The 20,178-nt window shown below is 38.8% G+C and overlaps 1 protein-coding gene across 3 annotated transcripts in view; it reads right to left on the bottom strand.

Moving 5' to 3' along the window:
* The window catches only part of Vps13a (vacuolar protein sorting 13 homolog A), a 198,768-nt gene extending 179,306 nt beyond the window's left edge, over window positions 1–19,462 (bottom strand). For all 3 annotated transcript variants that reach the window (XM_057777994.1, XM_057777996.1, XM_057777997.1), the window contains exons 1-2: window positions 19,277–19,462; window positions 1,320–1,363 (exon numbers count right to left, since the gene is read on the bottom strand). In XM_057777994.1, the coding sequence (XP_057633977.1) occupies window positions 1,320–1,363; window positions 19,277–19,376 (144 nt within the window). In that variant the 5' untranslated portion in view covers window positions 19,377–19,462. The remainder of the gene's footprint in view (window positions 1–1,319; window positions 1,364–19,276) is intronic.
* Window positions 19,463–20,178: the final 716 nt, after the last annotated feature.

Genomic DNA, 20,178 nt, shown 5'->3' with positions numbered 1-20,178 from the left:
TGTGGGTGGTTTTTTAATAAATTTTATACTTTTATTTTGAAAAATAAAGGCAATCTGGCTCATGTCTTTAATCCCAACACATTTAATAAACATATGAAAACAGTAACAACTACATGAGAAGATGTTCAATATCACTAGCTATTCAGGAAATAATAGTTACTTGAGAACTGCTAATCAAGAAAGACATTTACTACTTCATAGGTGGCAGCTAATGTGTAAAACAGAGAGTAGTAATTTTTAGAAGATTTGGGAAATGTCACAAAATTAGAACTTGTTGAAAGGGATATAGAGTGATTTCACAGCTGCAGGAAAAACAAAACAAAAAACAAATAAAAAAAACTTGGCTCATTCTGAAAAAGCCTAAATGAATTAGAAAAACCAGAAAATCATTCTTAGATACATATTTGAAAGAGCTCAAAGGTGGAAACAACCTAAGTGTTCATCAAAAGCTGCAGGGAAGGGCTGGAGAGATGGCTCAGAGGTTAAGAGCACTGGCTGTTCTTCCAGAGGTCCTGAGTTCAATTCCCAGCAACCACATGGTGGCTCACAACCATCTGTAATGAGGTCTGGCGCCCTCTTCTGGTGTGCAGGCATACATGCAGGCAGAATGTTGTATACATAATAAATAAATAAATCTTTAAAAAAAAAAAAAAAGCTGCAGGGAAGAAAGACTGAATGGAGAACCAAATGTGGTATATATAGAGAATATTCAGTCATGAAAAGAAACAACACTGTGGTACATGCTATGACATAGATGACCCAAGAAAACATTACACCAAGTGAAACAAAATAAGAGCAATGTGCAAATATGACATGGTACCATCTGGATGAAGTAAATTTATGGGGATGGAAAACAAGGTTTAGAAAATTACTTAGTGAGTACAGTGTCAGGGTACAATGAAGAAAACTCCCAAGGCCAGTGGAAAGTGAGGAAAAAAGTCATTGTCGAATGTGGCTAGAGTTTCTCTTAGCAATGTGAAATAGTTGTGGAAATAGATGCTGTAAGAGTTGCAAAAGACTGTGAATATAATTCATACCATGGAATTTAACATACTAAAATGATGCTAAATAAACTAGAAGACAAGTTAAACACTACAAAATAATACCCTATAGAAATAAATAAAATACAAATATTTTAAGTAAATAAAAACTACACTGGCAGTTTCTATCTTTAAGAATTTAGATTTACTTTGCAAAGTTCATATTGTATGAAAATAACCATCAAAATTTCTCATAGGTAATGTAATTTAAGGTGGCATATTAAATTAGGAATTAATGTATTAAATACACTAGTATAAAATTTCATAAGCAAGACCTACCAATGCATTTTCTTTAATTTCAAGGTTCTTGAGGACCACAGCTCCTTAAAAAAAAAGAAAACAATATATTAACTGTATTTCATTTTTAAGTTAAATATGCTTCATCTTAAAATAACATCATAGAAAAATAATTGTCATAACTGAAAATAGAAATATTTTTACTAGCCCATGTTAATTCTTCTGTACAGTCTAAGAAGGTCTGACAGGAGAATCTCTTGCTCACCACCATCCTAGATGAAAAACACTCCAGATTCCATGAAGCTCAAGAAAAAAAATGTCAGAAAGTAAAAGGATACCTGATACCCTCCTCTGTCCTGTGAGCTCACACACACACGCACGCACGCATGCACATACACACACAAACACACACAGAGGCACATGCACTGTACATACACAACATGTACTCAAGCAAAGTTATGACATATGTATAACATAATAGTAAAATGAAAACACAGACTTACTCCCTATCACTTTAATTAAACACAAACAGGTTAGCAGGAAGCAAACATCTATAAATCTAAGACTTTGAAGGCCAGAGGCTGAGGTACTAATACACAGCAAGAACAAGACCAGTGTGAGATACATACTGAGACCCAAACTCAAAATAGTAAGGGCTGGGATAGAGCTTAGTTCTAAAGCACTTGCTCAACATGCACAACTCCCTGGGTTCCAGCACTCTGTAACAGATATAAACTGGCAGAATGGATCTAGTCAATGGATAAACAGTATCCAATAATATGCTGTGTTAAAGGCACACATTAAGCTAAAAAGCAAAAGCACAGGAAAAGAAATTCTAAGCAGATAATCAAAACACAAAGACAAGTGGGAATATGATTCATTAATTCTACTTCTAGGTTTGTAACCAAGGTATCTGAAAGCAGGGATGAGAAGAAAAATAGTCACATTCACAGTAGCATTATTCCAAAGGACAGAGTAACTCATTTACTCATCAACAGATGGAGAAAAAAAACTCTCTCTCTCTCTCTCTCTCTCTCTCTCTCTCTCTCTCTCTCACACACACACACACACACACACACACACACATAGAGGAGGATTATTCATTTTTTTAAAATGATTTAAATTCATGCTACAAAACAGATAAACTGTAAGGACACGTTGAAAGAAGCTAGTAAAATACAGGGCAAATACAATCACTACCAGAGTATTGGGGTAAAGGATTTATTTACCTCCCACTCCAAGCATTTGACTGCCTTCCATACAACCTCTAAGTCTGTGTTTCTTTCTGTGTGCCACTGCACTCTTGCCCATTCGATGAGCACACTGAACATACAAGACACTTGTTCCCTCAAGCACAAGTCGGTGGTGGTAAGATGACTCATGTACCACCATTTGTCTTGCCTCTATTATGCGTCTTCCTAGCTGCCCCTCAGCCTTCCACCCTGCAACAGTTACATCCACCTTGGCCACTCTTTGAAGAATGTCCATGACCCTCACCACGGTCCAGGTGTTCTAACCAAAATAATTAATGCTTGTGTAAGCTAAAACATAAAGCCAAAATAACTAGGAAGATTTGTAAACCAAAATTAATTGTACTATAGTGTCTGAAAAGTACTACTAAGCTCTGCAAGAAAACAGATGCTACTGGGCTACCCTCACTGATGTAAGCCCCCACAAGCACTGATATAATTGTGGGTTTGTCTTTAAAAATACTATACCCCTGAGCTTTGGCACCAAGAAACATTCTGAAAGTGTGAGCTTATTCTTGCTCTGATCATTATTAAAGGGCTCCTATGCTCTTAACTGGGTTAACTATAGAGGCTATCAGTAACTATCTCCCATAGGTCATTTCACTGGTGTCAGGGGAACTCCATAGAATGCACAGTTAACTCACATGAAGTCCAAGACAAGAGACCCCACTCATGGCTTGGATGAAACTTAGATGCTTCAGCCAAGTATATTCCCATAAATGCACAGAATAAACCATACATGTGTAGCACAAAATATAAAAACCCAGAGACAGACATTGGGGTTCAAGCTGAAGATCAGAAAAGCAAAGCAGCCAGTCACTAGAGAGACCTTTTACCTCTACCAATTCTTCAGACCAAAAGGGTGAGATCCTGTCTCCACGAAGCCTCAGACTCCACACTCCAGTGAGTTCATGTCTCTTCCCCTCTATATTCCTCTCTCCACCTAGCCATGTCATTTAATCCTAGCTAGTTCTGGGATTAAAGGTGTGAGCCACCACCACCTGGATTTATTTCTGGATCGATCTTGTATAGCACAGAGTCCTGGGATTAAAGGTGTGTGCCCAAAGAAGAAGCAAGATGTGACTGCCTCGCTGAATAAAGTACTGAGCCATGTGGCTGACACAGACAAGAATAATGGGCTAATATAATTTATAAGAGTTAATGAGAAGCCTGAGATAATGGGCCAATCAGTTTATAACTAATGTAGACCTCTGTGTGATTTCTTTGGGACTTAACGATTGCAGGAACCAGGCAGGACAGAAACCCCAACAACAAATGGTGCCCACATGTACAACTGCATTCACATAAAGCCTGGGAGAGCTTGGGAAGTAATTTTAGAAAATAAAAATAATAGAGTTAAGCACAGCTTATTGATAACAGCATTTTCTCAAGTGGGTTCTGTTTGCTAGAGGCCAATGTGTCTCATTTAAGAGAGGCTTCTTGACTCAGCTTTAGCTGTAAAACCTTGCAGCTCTTTTAAGAGGTCCTGCCACGAAACACTTAAATGGTGTTGATGAAAAGCTGACCACATGCTTTCTGGTGGTGGCAGAAACCTTGAAACACCATAGAGTTGTGGCAATAAACATGGCTCCAGGCAGTACCTCCGCCACGAGGCTGTAATCTCAGAAAGCTAACGAATGGGCTGGATCCAGCCAACAAAGCCACAGCCTTAATCCTCTCCAATTTGCTTAGCAAATTAAAAACCCACGTGGTTAGAAAAAGATATAAAGAGATTTAAAGACGAAGAAAACCTCTAAATGCTTTACAGTGTGTTAAAAATATATTCAGGCTTGGGAGAGAAAAGAAAAAGGTTAAAGTCCTGGGGGGGGGGGGGTGGCACACACCTTTAATCCCAACACACAGGAAGCAGAGGCTGACAGTCGTCTGTGAATTCAAGGTGTGGTGACACACACCTTTAATCCCAGTACTTAGGAGGCAGGGCAAGTGGATCTCTGTGAGTTCAAGGACAGCCTGGTCTACAGAGGGAGTTCCAGGACAGCCAAAGATACACAGAGAACCTGTCTGAAAAAGCCAAAAATTAAAAGTAAAAATAAAAGAAAGAGAGGTTAAAATAAAGCCACATAAAGATGAAAAATAGAGAGAGTCTGGATACTGTATGTTCTCTTTGAATTGTTTGAATGCTGAGGAAGAAGCAACAATTGCTAAAAGATATTTGTTTATAAATGCTGCTGAATTAATCCAAGATAGGTATCTTGAAAAAACCTTGACTTTAAAATTGAAGTTAAAAGGTATGTTACTTTGGTGAAGAGGTTTTGTTTTTGTTTCCACAGGAAATGAGAAGCTGTGGGTTCATTCTGAGTTAAGAAAAATCAGGATTGATCAAGGAAGAACACCTGAGAAATTTCCTGTAGGAACAGACGGCCCAGATGTCAGAATTCTACATCCAGAACAGATTCAAGACTGCTGCCTGAGACGATCAAGCCTCAAAGGATACACCAGTCATAACTTGATGATAATTATAAATTTTCTTTAGGTCCCCATGGATTATCAGTACCCCCAAACCATCAGGAAGTAGCCTGGAGAACTATGCCCACATTCCCAAAAAATGGACTATGGATATTTTCCTTTGTTTAGAATGTTGGTTACAAGTTGTTATGGCTAATGGTCAGGAGAAAAGCTAAACAAAGGATATTAGATTCAGAGTTCTTGTTTTGGATTTGTTTTTTTTTTTAAAAAAAAAAAGGGGGGGGTGGTGTGGGACAATGACCTGTATTCTGTTATTATGTTTTCAATAAATGCTGACTGGCCAGTAGCCAGGCAGGAAGTATAGGAGAGTCAACCAGACAGGAAATAGAGGTGGGCGAAGAGAACAGGAGAATTCTGGGAAGAAGAAAGCTTGGTCCACAGTCCTGGCCCAGCCACAGAAGAAGCAAGATGTGACTGCCTTGCTGAATAAGATACCGAGCCATGTGGCTAACATAGACAAGAATAATAAGCTAATATAAGTTATGAGTTAATAAGAAGCCTGAGCTAATGGGCCAATCAGTTTATAACTTTAAAAAAAAAAAAAAAAGATGTGTGCTACCACTCCTTGGCCTCTAGTAGCTTACTTTTGCATTCTGATCTTCAGGCAAGGTTTATTTACTAAAATACAAATAAAATATCACTAAATACATAGAATGAGAGAGAGGTAAGTGGCACATAAATCTGATCCAAAACACAAATCTCCCCAGCTAGCACAGGTTACAGTTTCTGAGAAGAAAAAAAACAAGAAAATAATTAAATAAAAAGACACCAAAAAGGAAAGCAGATATTCAGAGGAGGAAAACGTACTTGACAGGTGGGTAGGGGCATCTGTAAAAAGCACATACCATCTGGTACTTAGCTGACTTTGTATTTTATAATTATGATACTTTACCTGCAAGCTATTTGGAAAATATGAAGAATGTCTGATGTGCCCAAATTTAATTTTTGTTTTGTTTTGGGTTGGCTTGTTTCATGTAAAATTCCTATGCAACAGAACTAAAGATGCTAAATGAGCAATCACTATGAACTGGAATTTAAGCACAATTATGAAGAAACAAGAGCATTACTTTGATACTGTATTAAAAAGATGATAAAGAACAGGAATAAAAATGTTTACGGTTTTGTCAGAACAAAGAAGAATCCTGAGGAAATCTGTTCTCAATCGCTACTGACTTGTATCTGCCTAACACCAACCTTGCCTTCTTTATTTTATCTTGTTCTTCTATTCTCTTCTCTAGTGATTCCGAAGTGAAATTTTTTGTCCAAGGAAAAGATGAAGGGCTTTTTAAAGATAAAATCTACAGGGAAGTAGTCCTATACTACCTATATGCCCTGAACAAAAAATTGAGTTAAAGACTTTATAAGGTTTCTGAGTTGTATCAGAACCTCTGCTGTTTTACTAAATAAATTTTTCTATCATCCTGTTGACATACAAAACAGGATCTTCTGACTTTCATCAATACTTCCTATTTAGAAGCATGTCTCCCTCTCGTTGTTTAGTTCTTAAATCAGGAAAAGATACTTCCTTACCTCTGCATACCTACCTTCGCCTTCTGACCTTTTGGCTCCTTAAACTTTCTCAAGGATTAGTCTTGGCTTCCTGGGTTCAAAATTTACAGTTTCTAAGACTGCACTCTAACTTAATGTGTTATTGTGCCTGATTGGTTTAGCTGCCAGTTTCTTTAGATTATTTGATATTCTTAAGTTTATAATATAAAAGTTTTTACTTTAAGACATAAAAACTCCAACAAGAGTTTTTAGACTGACCAAATGAAGCAGCTGTGATGGTTAACATAAACTTGACAGAAATGGGCATGCCTCTGGGGGACTGTCTCAATTACACCAACTACTGTGGGAAGACCCATCTTCACTCACTGTTGAACAGAAGGCCAGATCTGTATAAAATGGTGAAATAAAGCTGAGGATTAGCTCACACTGAGCAGTGCTCTCCTAACTCCCTCAAGCTCCTGCCATTGTGATTTATCCACTATGACAGACCATAACCTGGAACTCTGAGTCAAATAAGCCCTCTTTCCTTAAAGATTTTTCAGAGTATTTTATCACAGCAACAGGAACAAAAGAAATTAAGATAGCAGAGGATCTTATTTCATTCAATTATACCTTTAGACACATCTTTCAAAATTATTTTTCTTTGCTTTATGATTTTAAGTTTTATGGTATAAAGGTTATAACATCTAGGTTTAACAGTTTATGTTCCTATATAGTAACCTTCAGATAAATGCTATGTGATATATTTATATAACAAAGTCCCAATTATGCTGTGGGATAATGCTTTTGTACACTGTGAAGATTTGTCACTCTTATTGGTTTAAAAAAATGTTGATTGGCCAGTAGCCAGGTGGGGCAACCAGACTAAGAATACTGGGAAGAGGGAAGGCAGAGATGCAGTTGTCAGCTAGACACAGAGGAATGCCTTACAGAGAAAAGGTGCCAAACAACGTGGCTAAACATAGATAAGAATTACAGGTTAATTTAAGTTGTAAGAGTTAATTATAATAAGTCTGAACTAATAGGCCAAACAGTTTATAATAAATATAAGTCTCTGTGTGTTTCTTTGGGACTGAATAGCTACAGGACCGGGAAGGACAGAACTTCTGCCTACACACTCACCCCCAAGAATGATTTGATTCAAATTGGCTTATAAGTAAGTTCTGGTGTAACCTTAGAAAAAAATTCCTTCTAGTTCACAATATAACAGAAATATTAAGTAAAAGTCCCAGTTCCAATAGTCCAAAGTCAGACTTGGTCACCTCTCCCAATATGTTGATTAAAGAGATAAACAATGGTAAGGGACCACATTGAGAGGAACAAATATATCAGGTGTAGTAACCGTCTTCAGGGGAACATAAACCTTTATGTAAATATTTTCAAAACTGGGACAAAAGACAAAATGTAGACATGATTACGCAGCATGAGACAAGGTCTGGTCTCAAGTATTATGTTCTTGTTCTACAAGGTTGTCCTAAGAGTCCTTGTGGCTTGAAATAACAAGCTGATCCTGAAACAGTTACTTCTGCCTGAAGGTACAGATTTGCCCTTCATATAAGGAAGCTTTGCTGTTCCTGAAATACAGTGTGACTGCAGGTTTAGGACTGTGATTTTTCTGACTGTGTTGTGCTGAAAGGAGATGAAATAGACTGGATGAAGACCATCCTTAAGAGACGCCCATGCAGAGTCAAATGGGAATCTGACCCAAAACTAAAGAGATGTGGAGTCAAACCAGAGCACTCAGGCTTTGGTACTGCTTTTGCTTGCCTTACAGGTCCAGGTGAAGTCGATGCCTTTTAGAAAAGGTATTTTAAGTATCTGTTATAACAGGACTTTAATAAATCTAATGATTAGTTAATTCTGGTTTTCAGATAAAAATACTAATATGTTTTGCCTATTTTCAGACACAGCTTCTTGAGGTTTTATTAGTTATTTTATTTTGTTTTAAAAAAATCTAAATTCAAAATTTTTCACATAAAGAAAAAAAAACAAAATAAAAAGGAAACAACGAGGTCAAAAAGAGATAGGAAAGGTTAAAGATATGGGATGTTTTTGGAAAGGAGGTTTTAAAAAAAAGGAGATGCTTTTAGATAAGAAAGAACTTATTTATATAAAAGGAGACTTTATACTAAAGTATATGATTTTTCCAAAAAGGAAAAGGAAGCTAGTCCTGTAAATCCTAGTATACCTATGATCCCAGCACTTGGGAAGTGAGGCAGGATCAGGAATTCAAGATCATCTGTATCCACCTAGGAACTGGAGGTTAACTAGGCTCCATGAGACTCTGTCACCTTCCCCCCCCCCAAACAAGTCTGATGAAATAACTCAGCAATGCAAAGTGCTTGACCTGGATCTGACCCTCAGGAAGGAAAGAACCAACTCCTCAAAGTTGTCCTCTGACCTCTGCATCTACACCCTTGATATGCACAAAACCACTCTTAAACACACAATAATAAGTAAATAAATAGAAACTGAAGATAAAAAGTAAATAAAAATGTGGGGACAAAACTAGAAAGCTAGAAATATGTCATCTGAAGGGTTATAAAGTTAATATTTAAAGATTGCATGAGTATTATCAAGTTTACTATAATTTAAATTTCTTAAAATTTCTTTAAGTTAAATACAATGCTAATAAAACCAAAGTCTTTCTTACAACACTATGGTTTTACATTTGCAAAACAATTTGTTTAGAAAATATGGTCTTTATGCTTTATACTGTTATAAATCAGTCATTTAAAACCCAATGATTATGTTTTATCCAAATGCCATAACATAAAAATACAAGTATTTTTTTAACAATGAAACAAAATCAACTATTTCCCCCTGGTACTGGGAACTGAGCATCTGGCCTCACATGTGGTACAAAAGTGCTCTACCACTGAGCATCAACGACTTCTGATTTATAAGACAACGGTCTTACCACATCCCTATGGCTCAATACAAGCTCCTAAAGAGCATGGAGTAAAAACTAAGTGCTATAAAGGACTCTAATTTCTGAAATACCAAAATAATTCATTTCACCCGTAAGGGGATCTGCATAACACAATCAAAGAAAAGAAAAAGCATGTCCTATGTGAAAAAAGGAGGTCTATATATTTTCCACAGTCATAAAAAAAATGCAGTGCTTAATCATCTAAAAACAAAACCCACTACCCTGTAAATTTACGCAATCACAGGAAACACTAAAATTTTAATTTGATAAAGTCAGTAGAAAACTGTCCTCTCACATTTATATTAATTAAAAACTGACAAATATCCAAGTACAGTCTGGTCTACACTGCAAAATCCAGGCCAGCCAAGGGATTATATTAGTAATATTCTATCTCAAAACAAATAATACAGCAAAAATCTGGCAAAAAAATCTGTACAAAATATGTACTAAAAATATCCCGAATTGCCAACCACGCCACAAGTCATCCTGAGACACTATTCCCTGGATAGGAAGAACCTCTCTTTTCTTCCTCATGGCCACATCTCTGGCTCTACCACTTCCCATAGAAGCTTCCTTTTCTTAGGTTTCACCTCAGATACAACATCCACGAGGAGTATATGAATTAAACTCTCTTGCAAAATAAAATAACAAATATTATTCCTCAAATATTTAATGTCTTTGTGTAAATTCTCTGTTCTTTCATATCATTTTAAAAATTATTTATCTATGTGCACTGGTTTCTACCAACCCCAAAACTGAGATCAACATCAGATAAATCTAGAATCTCTAGAAGATGCTTCTCCTCTAGAATCTCTCCCACTCACAGAAGTTTTCTTCCCTTTCCTTTAATATATCTAATTTTGCTCAGCTTAAAACTAAAGTAAAATAAAAATCTGTAGCAGAATCTGCCGCAACCTGTCTGCCTATGAACTGTAAATGCTTTGATTTGTGACTTTCTTTTGTTTTGGAACCATAAAAGTTCACGTGATAGCATCCACATTGAACACATTATTTGAGGCAACCAGAATCTATGGTTTCAAGGCCATGATCACTCATATTTGGCTCAGAATAAACTCTCATATTTCCTTTTGAAGTAAGAGCTCACGTAGTCATGAGCATTAAACCTGGGAGGACTCATTTCCTTAGTCTGTCACTGTCACTGATGGCATATTTGGAGCAAATAAGCATTTTTTTTGTCATCTCCCAAGTAAAATTATGTAATGCATTCCTCAATATGTATGTGCCTGACAACAGTGTCAAAATACACAAGTCAAAACTGACAGAAGTACAATTGGAAAAAGGCAAATCCACTATTACTGGTAAAGACCTAGATAACTAGTATCAATTATACACATATTTAGGGGAGAACATACAGACACACTTGAACTTAACAGCATTCCAACACTGGATCTGACATTTACGGAACATTTCATCCAACAGCAGACTACATATTCTTCTGGAGCACATATGCAGCACTGATCGACATAATATTTACTCCAGTCTATAAAACAGATCTGTAGCTGAACAAGTCTGAAAAAAATAGAAGTTATACTAAAATCACAATCTGAACTAAAAATCAGCCTAATGGAAGAAAATTGGAGGGGGAGGAGGGCGTATTACAAAACATTTCAAAGTTCTAGTTATAAATAATGCTATGTCAAAGAAGTCCTGAAAGGAAGTGTTGAAAATTTTCAATCATAGGAAAATACAACTTAGCAAAAAAAAATATAAGAAAAGGCAAACCTTATCTTATAGAGAGAACTTTAGCACTAAATGCAGAGTTAGAAAAGAAAAACCTACAATCAGTCACCTTTCACTTCAGCCCAGGTATGGTGGTGCATCCCCTTAATCCCACCATTGGGAAGGTACCTCTCATCTATGCCACCTTGGTCTACATAGCAAACACCAGAAAATAGAAAAAGGAGAAATGCATCTAAATTTACTCTATGAGGCCAGCATTACCCTAAGACCAAAACTAAATGAGGTCATTACAAGAGAAACAGGAAACTAAGATCTTTCATGAACAGATGTAAAGATTCTCATCAAAATATAAGTAAAATGGATTCAAAATATCATAATCCACAAAATACAAGTCTAATTCGACATGTGGAAAATAATGCATATAATCAATAATATCAACAAGCTAAATAAGAAATACTGTAATCATATCAACAATTAACCAATGTAGAAAACAATCTGTCAAAATCCAATCCACATTCTTTTTTTTAAGACTTATTTATTATGTATACAGTGTTCTGCCTGAGTGTATGCCTGCAGGCCAGAAGAGGGCACCAGATCTCATAACAGATGGTTGTGAGTCACCATGTGGTTGCTGGGAACTGAACTCAGGACCTTTGAAGAGCAGGCAGTGCTCTTAACCTCTGAATCATCTCTCCAGCCCCCCAATCCACATTCTTGAAAGAGAAAAAATATTACAAAGTAAGTACAAAAGAAGTTAGATATGATGATGCACCCCTATAATTTCTACACACACACACACACACACACACACACGCTTGGGAGGCTAAGGCAGGAGGATGGTTGTGAATTCAGGTCCAGACAAGCTATAAAGCCTAGGTAACAGAGTAAAACCCTGTCTCAATAAAATAAAGCAGATGTGTATAGCTTTGTTTTAAAAATCTAAATAGTAACTGCATCTGGTGATGAGTAGGAATTAGAGGGAAGAGTCAGAAAAGATTTTTTTTTTTTGTTGACAATCATATTCTGTTTCTTGATCAGGTTTGAGTCAAAGTGGAGTCAATGTGGAGATTAAAAATTAGAGGTAGCTAGCCAGCTTTTGCTCCTTTCTCCATATCACTTCACAAGATACAATCAAAACAACTGAAAAACAGTGGTTTATCATAATGGGTGGATGTGGGAGAATGTTGACATTCTACAATAAACAGAAAGAGAAAGGAAAAACTCAAGACTTTGGATAGTCCAAGACCAGGAGAGAAACAAAATGTGGGGGAAGGAAAAGGGGAAGAATCCCAGCATGGGTCACTACCACAGAATCTGGCACCTCACAGAAATACTGCCTGAACAGACAAAAATAATTTGGATCTACAATAGTAAAGTGGGTCTGGAGAAGTTCTCTGTGCTTCCCAGCATATTCTCACAGCAATTAAGAGGGAGTCATCTTCTGTAAGATGGTCTGAACAGTCTCAAACAACAATGGAGGGCACAGCTTAAGGAACAAAAAAGGTTTGCCTCTGGCCTCTAGAAGCAAGTGCACACAAGTGCAAGTACACCTAGCTGTACACCCGTCTGCAACCATTACATGCATACACCCACATATACACAAGAAAGAATACAAATGAGCAAGTAATCCTGTCCAAAAATGGGCAAACAATTAGAATAGACACTTCTTTTAAGAAGAATAGAGGGCGGGGGGGGGGGGGGAGGCCGCTGGAGAGATGGCTCAGAGGTTAAGAGCCCTGGCTGCTCTTCCAGAGGTCCTGAGGTCAATTCCCAGCAACCACATGACAGTTCACAACCATGTGTACTGAGATCTGGCGCCCTCCTCTGGCATGCGGGCATACATCAAGGCAGAATGTTGTATACATAACAAATAAATAAATCTTTAAAAAAAAAGAAGAAGAATAGAGGGCAAATAATACAATAAAAAAGTATTCAGCCGGGCGATGGTGGCGCACGCCTTTAATCCCAGCACTCGGGAGGCAGAGGCAGGCGGATCTCTGTGAGTTCGAGACCAGCCTGGTCTACAGAGCTAGTTCCAGGACAGGCTCCAAAGCCACAGAGAAACCCTGTCTCGAAAAACCAAAAAAAAAAAAGTATTCAATGGCTTTAGCTATTGTGAAATACAAATCAAAATTACACTGGGATTTGACCAGAATGGCTGTTATTCAAACAAAAAAAATAAAAAATAAAAACTACTGCCCTGGCTCTATATGAAACTCTGTCTCAAAACAAACAAAAGTACATGCTGGTAAAGAGATTAAAAAAAAAAAAAAAAAAAGAACCTTTATATGTTACTGGTAAGAATATCTATTATCCTCTAAGGAAAGCAGTATGTTAATTTCTCAAAAATACTAAACATAGAATTAATATAAATTCAGCTATACAACAAATATATTCAAAGCAATGGAGTCAGAATATGAGAGGGGGCCTAAGTAATCATGTTTATTGCTACACTACTCACAAAAATCCAAGTATTGAATCAGTCTACATATCCATAAACAGATGCATTAGAAAGAAAAATATGGTACAGATATAAATATAGATGAAGAATAAAATTGTTTGATCACATTACTTGCAAAAAAAAAAAAAAAAAAACTGGAGGACATCTTAATGTAGGATAAGAACCAGAGAGGAAACTATGGCACATCTTGTTCTTTCATAGGTAGAAACTGAAAACAAGACCCAAGAATAATAGAGGAACTATTAGCAAAGAAGAAGGGAGGATACACAAGAAAAGTGGTTATGAGAGAGAGAGGAAGGAGGCATGCGTGTATAAAAATGTCACAGTGAATCACATTCTTTTACACAATTAATTAATATGTATTAAGTTATAATTTAAAGTTATATGAAAACATCTTTGAACATATTTGTAGTGATAAAATTTTAGGAATTAGAACTGGAAGCTTCCCCTTGATCTTAAGAATTATTTGTTGGTTCCTTTGTATTATAAATAATAATTCCAAAACAGAAGTCACCCTATAGCACAGTGTCCTTTTAAAATGCAAGTAGTTGGGGACTGGAGACCTAGCTCAGAGGTTAGGATCAGTTGTTGATCTTGCAGAGGAACAAGGTTCAGTTCCCAAAACCACATCCAAAAGATCTGTTATCCTCTTCTAACTTCTCTGGGTATCAAGCATGTACATGGTACAAATACATACATGCAGGCAAAGAAGGAAGGAAGGAAGGCAGGCAGGCAGGCAGGCAGTCTCTGACTTCAAAACAATTATAACGGCTGAGGGGGATTCAAAACTGTATACTCTATCAAGCATCTAGGCTTATTCTAGCACAGCCTAGATCTTGACAGAAATAAGTAAAATGCTAGATTTCTAAAGACTCTAAGACAAACCTAAGAAATAAAACAATTTCTAACTAAATGATATATGAGAAGGGTGAAGAAATGTAAATGAGTATATAAAAATTACAGCAACATCAAAATCTGCCAAGAATCAGTCTAAGAATGCAGGCCAATTCCTTTTTCCCCTTATACAAAGCAGAGAGCTCTATCACAGTCTACTTACTGTAGTTGATCTTCTATTAAGGCACTCCTTTCCTACTCTGTCAGAAATGCTTGGACACTTCTCATATCTTGTATTACAATGTTTCTGTGAGAAAATAGGTTCTGGTCTCCAAGGAACCATTTCAGAAACAAATATCAGAGCAACACAAATTAGTAGCATTATGATAATAGTTAAATTAGCTGGATTACACAGAAACCTTATTTATAACCATTAATGGGCCCCTCCGACATTAGAACATAAAGTTCTAAGCCCATTTGTATTATTGCTGTGATGAAACACCATGTCCAAAAGCAAGCTGAGAAGGAAAAGGGTTTTTTGTTTTGTTTTTGTTTGTTTCTGTTTATTCTTCCATATCACTGTTTATCAACAAAGAAAATCAGGACAGGAACTCACACAAGGCAGGAACCTGGAGACAGGAGCTGATACAGAGGCTATGGAAGGGTGTTGCTTACTGCCTTGTTTCCCCATGGCTTGCTCAGTCTTCTTTCTTACAGAACTAAGGACCACCAGTCCAGGGGCAGCACCACCCACAATGGGCTGGACCCTCCTTCATCAATCACTAGTTAAGAAAATGCCATACAGCTGGATCTTATGGAGACATTTTCTTAATAGAGGTTCTCTCCTTTAACATAACTCTACCTTGTGCCAAGCAGACATAAAACTAACCAGCACACCATCATCTTAAATTTTTTATACACAATCTAATTTCCATTATCAAAATTTTCAATAAAATTTTTTAAAGCCTAAGTTTAACTAGAGCTGCTACTTTTGAAATTCTCAGGAGACCTATTTTTAAAGCTTTCAGTTTCATTTATCAAAATACAACTGATTTCTTACATCACCACATGACCTAGAAACTCCACTTAAATATATTTACCAGTGGGAATTTTATTTATTTACTTATTGTTTGTTTGGGTTTTTTTTGTTGTTGTTTTGTTTCGTTTTGTTTTTTGAGACAGGGTTTCTCTGTGAAGCCTTGACTGTCCTAGAACTCCATCTGTAGAACAGGCTGGTCTTGAACTCAGGGATCCATCTTTGCCTCCCCAGTGCTAAGATTACCACACCAGCTTAGTAATGGGAATTTGAAACATACCTTCTAAGAAACTTTCACATGAATGTTCATAGTAGTATTAACTATAATAAACAAAAAGTTGGAAACAATCTAAATGTCCAACTGGTGAAACAGAATACTATTCATTCCATCCTTCAATGTAAAGAGCTCTAAAATATCTGAAATTGAGGAAGCAAGAAACAAAAAGATAGGCACCATATGACTACATTTAAACAAAATGTCCAGAGTCAGCAAACTCATAAAGACAGAAACACTAATGGCTACCAGAGGTGGGGTGCTCATGGATTAAGAATGGGAAATGTCTGCTTGAGGATTTTTTTTCTTGATGGGGATGAGTGCTAAATGTTCTAGAATTAGTGGTGATGACTGTACAACTGTTACATTAAAAAAAATACTCATTGAATTGTAGAATTACAAAAGAATTTTATGATACATAAATTAAATCCAAATAGGAAAAGAGGACCAAACAATGCAACTTAAACAAAAGATATGGCCATTTCATTGACAAAAATAAACAGAAAAAATAATCATGAAAATATACCCAACATCATTACAAGGGAGCTGCAAATTAAAGTCATGATGCTTTAATACTACATACCTACTGGGATATCTTTTTAATAGGGATATGAAGATGGCTTAGCAAGTAAAAAGTGCTTACTACAGAAACTTGAAAGCCAGAGTTCCCCAGAAGCTGCATAAATGCTGGGTGGGCAACAAGGCTCACCTGTAATTGCATCCTCCAAAGGCAGTCTAAGGGTTCCCCAGAACAAGCTTATAAAATAAAATAAAACAAATTTTTTATTTGGTATACAGTTTCTCCCATAATGGGAGAGTAAGGGACATCTAAGAGCTCACATATTTATCCACAACCACCAGGCAGAGGCACTGGGGATCTTTTCAAACATCAAAATCAGGCTCTAATGACACACCTCCTCCAAGACCATACCTCCTATTCCTTCCCAAACAGTAACACCAATTGAGGACCACTTACATATGCAAACACCCCTAAACACATGCATACCACATGCAAATATCCCCCCCCAAAAAAAGAACTTTTTCAAAACAAGAATACCAAATGCTCATTAGAATAATGTACAACTAAATCCTGATACAAAATTGATCAAAGTGCAAAATAATATACCCATTTCAGCAACCAGTGTCAAGGTGTAGTGGCTAAGTTTGAGGGGTGGACTCTTAGGGGATGGCTACCACAGTGAAACACTTGAGACTGATTCTTACAGAGAAAGCAATACATTTGACTCAGTTTTGAATGCTGAAAATTCAAAAAGCATAATAGCAGCTATGGTAAAGATCACATACTCACTCACACACACACACACACACACACACACACACACACAAAACCACCGAAACACTGGTGGATTAACCTCACAAAAGGAAACTAAAAGTCAGTGAGGGGCCACTGTAACAATCTCCCCTTAGGCCTACTTATAAAGACATCATCACCTGAATATGGACTAAGCTTTCAACACAGAGCTTTTAGGAGAGACAATCAGACCATAACCAAATCATATCACATTACTTCTCATAAAGTTACAAGTTTAATACCACTCACAACCCCATGGTTCGGTATTTACTCCAATGAAATAACTTATGTTCACACTAAAACCTGATACAGCTTTTCCTTAACTGCCAAAATAGAAATACTACAAAAAACGGCCAAGCTATGTTTATAAAAAGAGTCATGGAGTGAAACATCACTCAAAAGAACAGGAATGGCAGGACAAGGTGATGTACACAGTACAGGGATGACTTCTCTGCATTCTGTTAAGAAGTCTGGCTCAAATGGCTACACAGAAGCCAAGTGTGGTGGCACAGGCCTCAAAAAGGATCTGAGAGTTCCAAGCCAGGCAGGGATACACAGTAAAATCTTATCTCAAAAAGAAAGAGCTACATAGGCAAAGGATTCCATTTATGACACTCTAGAACAAGCAACATAGAGAGGAAACATCAGTAGTTGCCTCTTGAGGAGGGATCAATTACAAAGAAATAGAAGAGGAAATGCTGTAGGCTTGTAAAACCTTTTCGTATCCAATATTGGAATGGTGGATATATGCTTCTTAACATTTATTTTAAAAAAAGAAAAAAAACTATGCATGAAGGTGAATTTTCTCGAAGTAAACTTTAAATACAGAAATTCGATAAGCTGTATTCTACACAAACCTGCATCTTATATATAAAGCAACATTTCACTACAAACCAAGCCACAATTCAAGTAGTTTTTCTTCTTGTTCTTTTTAATTTTTTTCTTTTATTTTTATTTTATGTGAGTGGGTGTTTCTACTTGCGTGAAGGTTTGTGCACCACATGCTTGCATACAGTGCCCCCAAGAGCCAGAAGACGATGACAGAAGACCTGGTTCGGGAACTACAGATGGTTGAGCTGTTGCGTGGACACTGGGACTTGAACCCAAGTCATCAGGAAAAGCAGCCAGTGCTCTCAAACACTGAGCCAACACTCCAGGCTTCTTTCGGAGGTACAACTGAGAAGCAGCACAGATTAAGCAATCTGCAAGAGCTGGTCTCAGGCGGGCTGTGCTGGCACTTATGCATCAATGTTTGCCCACTTGATCATGATGGAAGGCAACTAACTACAAGAGGGTTTGTTTGTTTAATAAAACTAAATTTCTTACTCACATTATTTCAAAACTGAGGCTCAGCTAAAATAAACGAGTATTCCAGCTTCTGGAAAGCTGGAAGTACAGGCATACCCGAGAATGCGCACACTTTTTACACAATAATTAGCCCTAATTATGACCTGGAACACACATTTCAAAAACGACTAGTAGCTACATAAAATAAACACAGCATAATACAAGACAGATGGAAACTCTAAATGTAAGACACTGGATAAGGTAAAGCGTTGCAATCAAGTAGTAGATGCAGCTCCTTCCGAACTAAGCGACGCTCAGCGTGTCTTCTTCAAGTTGGCTGAGATATTGAACGGCCACTTAGATTCTGATCGCCTATTTGCCTGTATTTTCTTTACGTTCTTTTTTTTATTTTTCTTTTAACTCAGTCTTTTACTCAGGATCACAAACACCCACATTCCCACCTGGCCAGGCTGCGACCTGAACACAGAAGAGGATTTCCTTTTCTCTTGCCCTCGTTACCAGCCTAGCCCAACTAAGCAACCCCTCAAGTCCAGGAAGGCACCGCGAAGTGAGGTCAGGAAAGAACCAAGGGCGTCTTCGCGGACAGCGCCTGGCCTTCACGTGCGAGGCGGCGTGCGACACGCCGTGGGCTCGGCGGAACCTTCGTTACAACCCAAGGGGAAACTGACAGGGATGGCTCCCTCGCCCGGCAGAGGCCAGAGGTCACCGGCGCCTGGCCCCACCGGCACGGGAGGCTTCAGCTCGCGCCGCCCGCCCGGGAACCGCCGCCCGGCTTTACATAACTTCAAGGGCGAGGCGGGTAGCTGCAGGTGGCGGCGCCGGGCTGGCCAAGGACCGAAGCCACGAGAAGCCGCGCCGCCATCTCCCGCGACACTGGGATCGAGACCCCCGTTACCTTTCCAAATGCCCAGAGAGAGCTGAGACTTGTCCAGGTTCACCACATAGTCGCCCAGGAACCGGTTCAACACGTCCACGACCAAGGACTCGAATACCATTTTCCTCAGCCGCGGACGGCACCGCGGCACGACCCGCGCTGCTCCTCCCTCGAGACAGCTCGGCTTTACCGGCTCCCGGCCGCCTCCAGCCGCGGCGCTACGGCCGCCGGGTCACTCAACCCCGCCGCGAGCCCCGCAGAGGCAAAGTAGCCGCGCGCAGCGCGCGTGCGCACCGCGGAAGCGCGTGGGGGCGTGGCCGACGCGGAGCCGGAGGCGCGGCCGGGACAGGGAGGGAGAGAGGGAGGGGGAGGGAGGGACGACGGCTGCGCAGCCGCGGGTGGCCGGCGGGCCGAACGCCCCAAACGCCGCGCCTCTCCCGCCGGCCCCGCCCCCTACCCGTCGCTTAGCAACAGGAAACCAGTCGAGAGCCGCGAGGTTTTGGAGACCACGCCCCGGAATGACCTCCGGAGTACCAGCCTAGAGCTCGCGCCCGGTGGCTGGGCGTGGTGTTAACCGACGGGAGCGCCCTTTCGGCAGGAAAAAACACCGTCGCGGGACCCACCCGCTGGAAGGTGTGCGGTGTGCCGTTGCGGGGAGTTTCCTGAGGCAGTTTCTCAGGCATTTACTCAGACGTGGGTTGTGAAGTTCGGCTATCCTTGGTCCTGGGACGCCTCAAGCTGCTTCTGCAGTTTTCCCGGCCTCTGTCAAGGATGCTAACTGTTCTTTCAAGTGCCTTCGCTTACTTCTCTAGCAGCGAATCTGTGTTAAAGCGGACTGAAGGAGAGTCAAGTCGGAAGAGAAATTCCAAGTCTCTAACGTGCAACTGCTCTTGTTTTGTTTTGTTTTGTTTTTTTGTTTTGTT

Source organism: Chionomys nivalis, chromosome 8 (genome assembly GCF_950005125.1).
Source record: "Chionomys nivalis chromosome 8, mChiNiv1.1, whole genome shotgun sequence".
In the NCBI taxonomy this organism is placed as follows: Eukaryota; Metazoa; Chordata; class Mammalia; order Rodentia; family Cricetidae; genus Chionomys; species Chionomys nivalis.
Note: the sequence above shows the minus strand (reverse complement) of the source record. Positions and strands in the feature narration are given on the sequence as shown.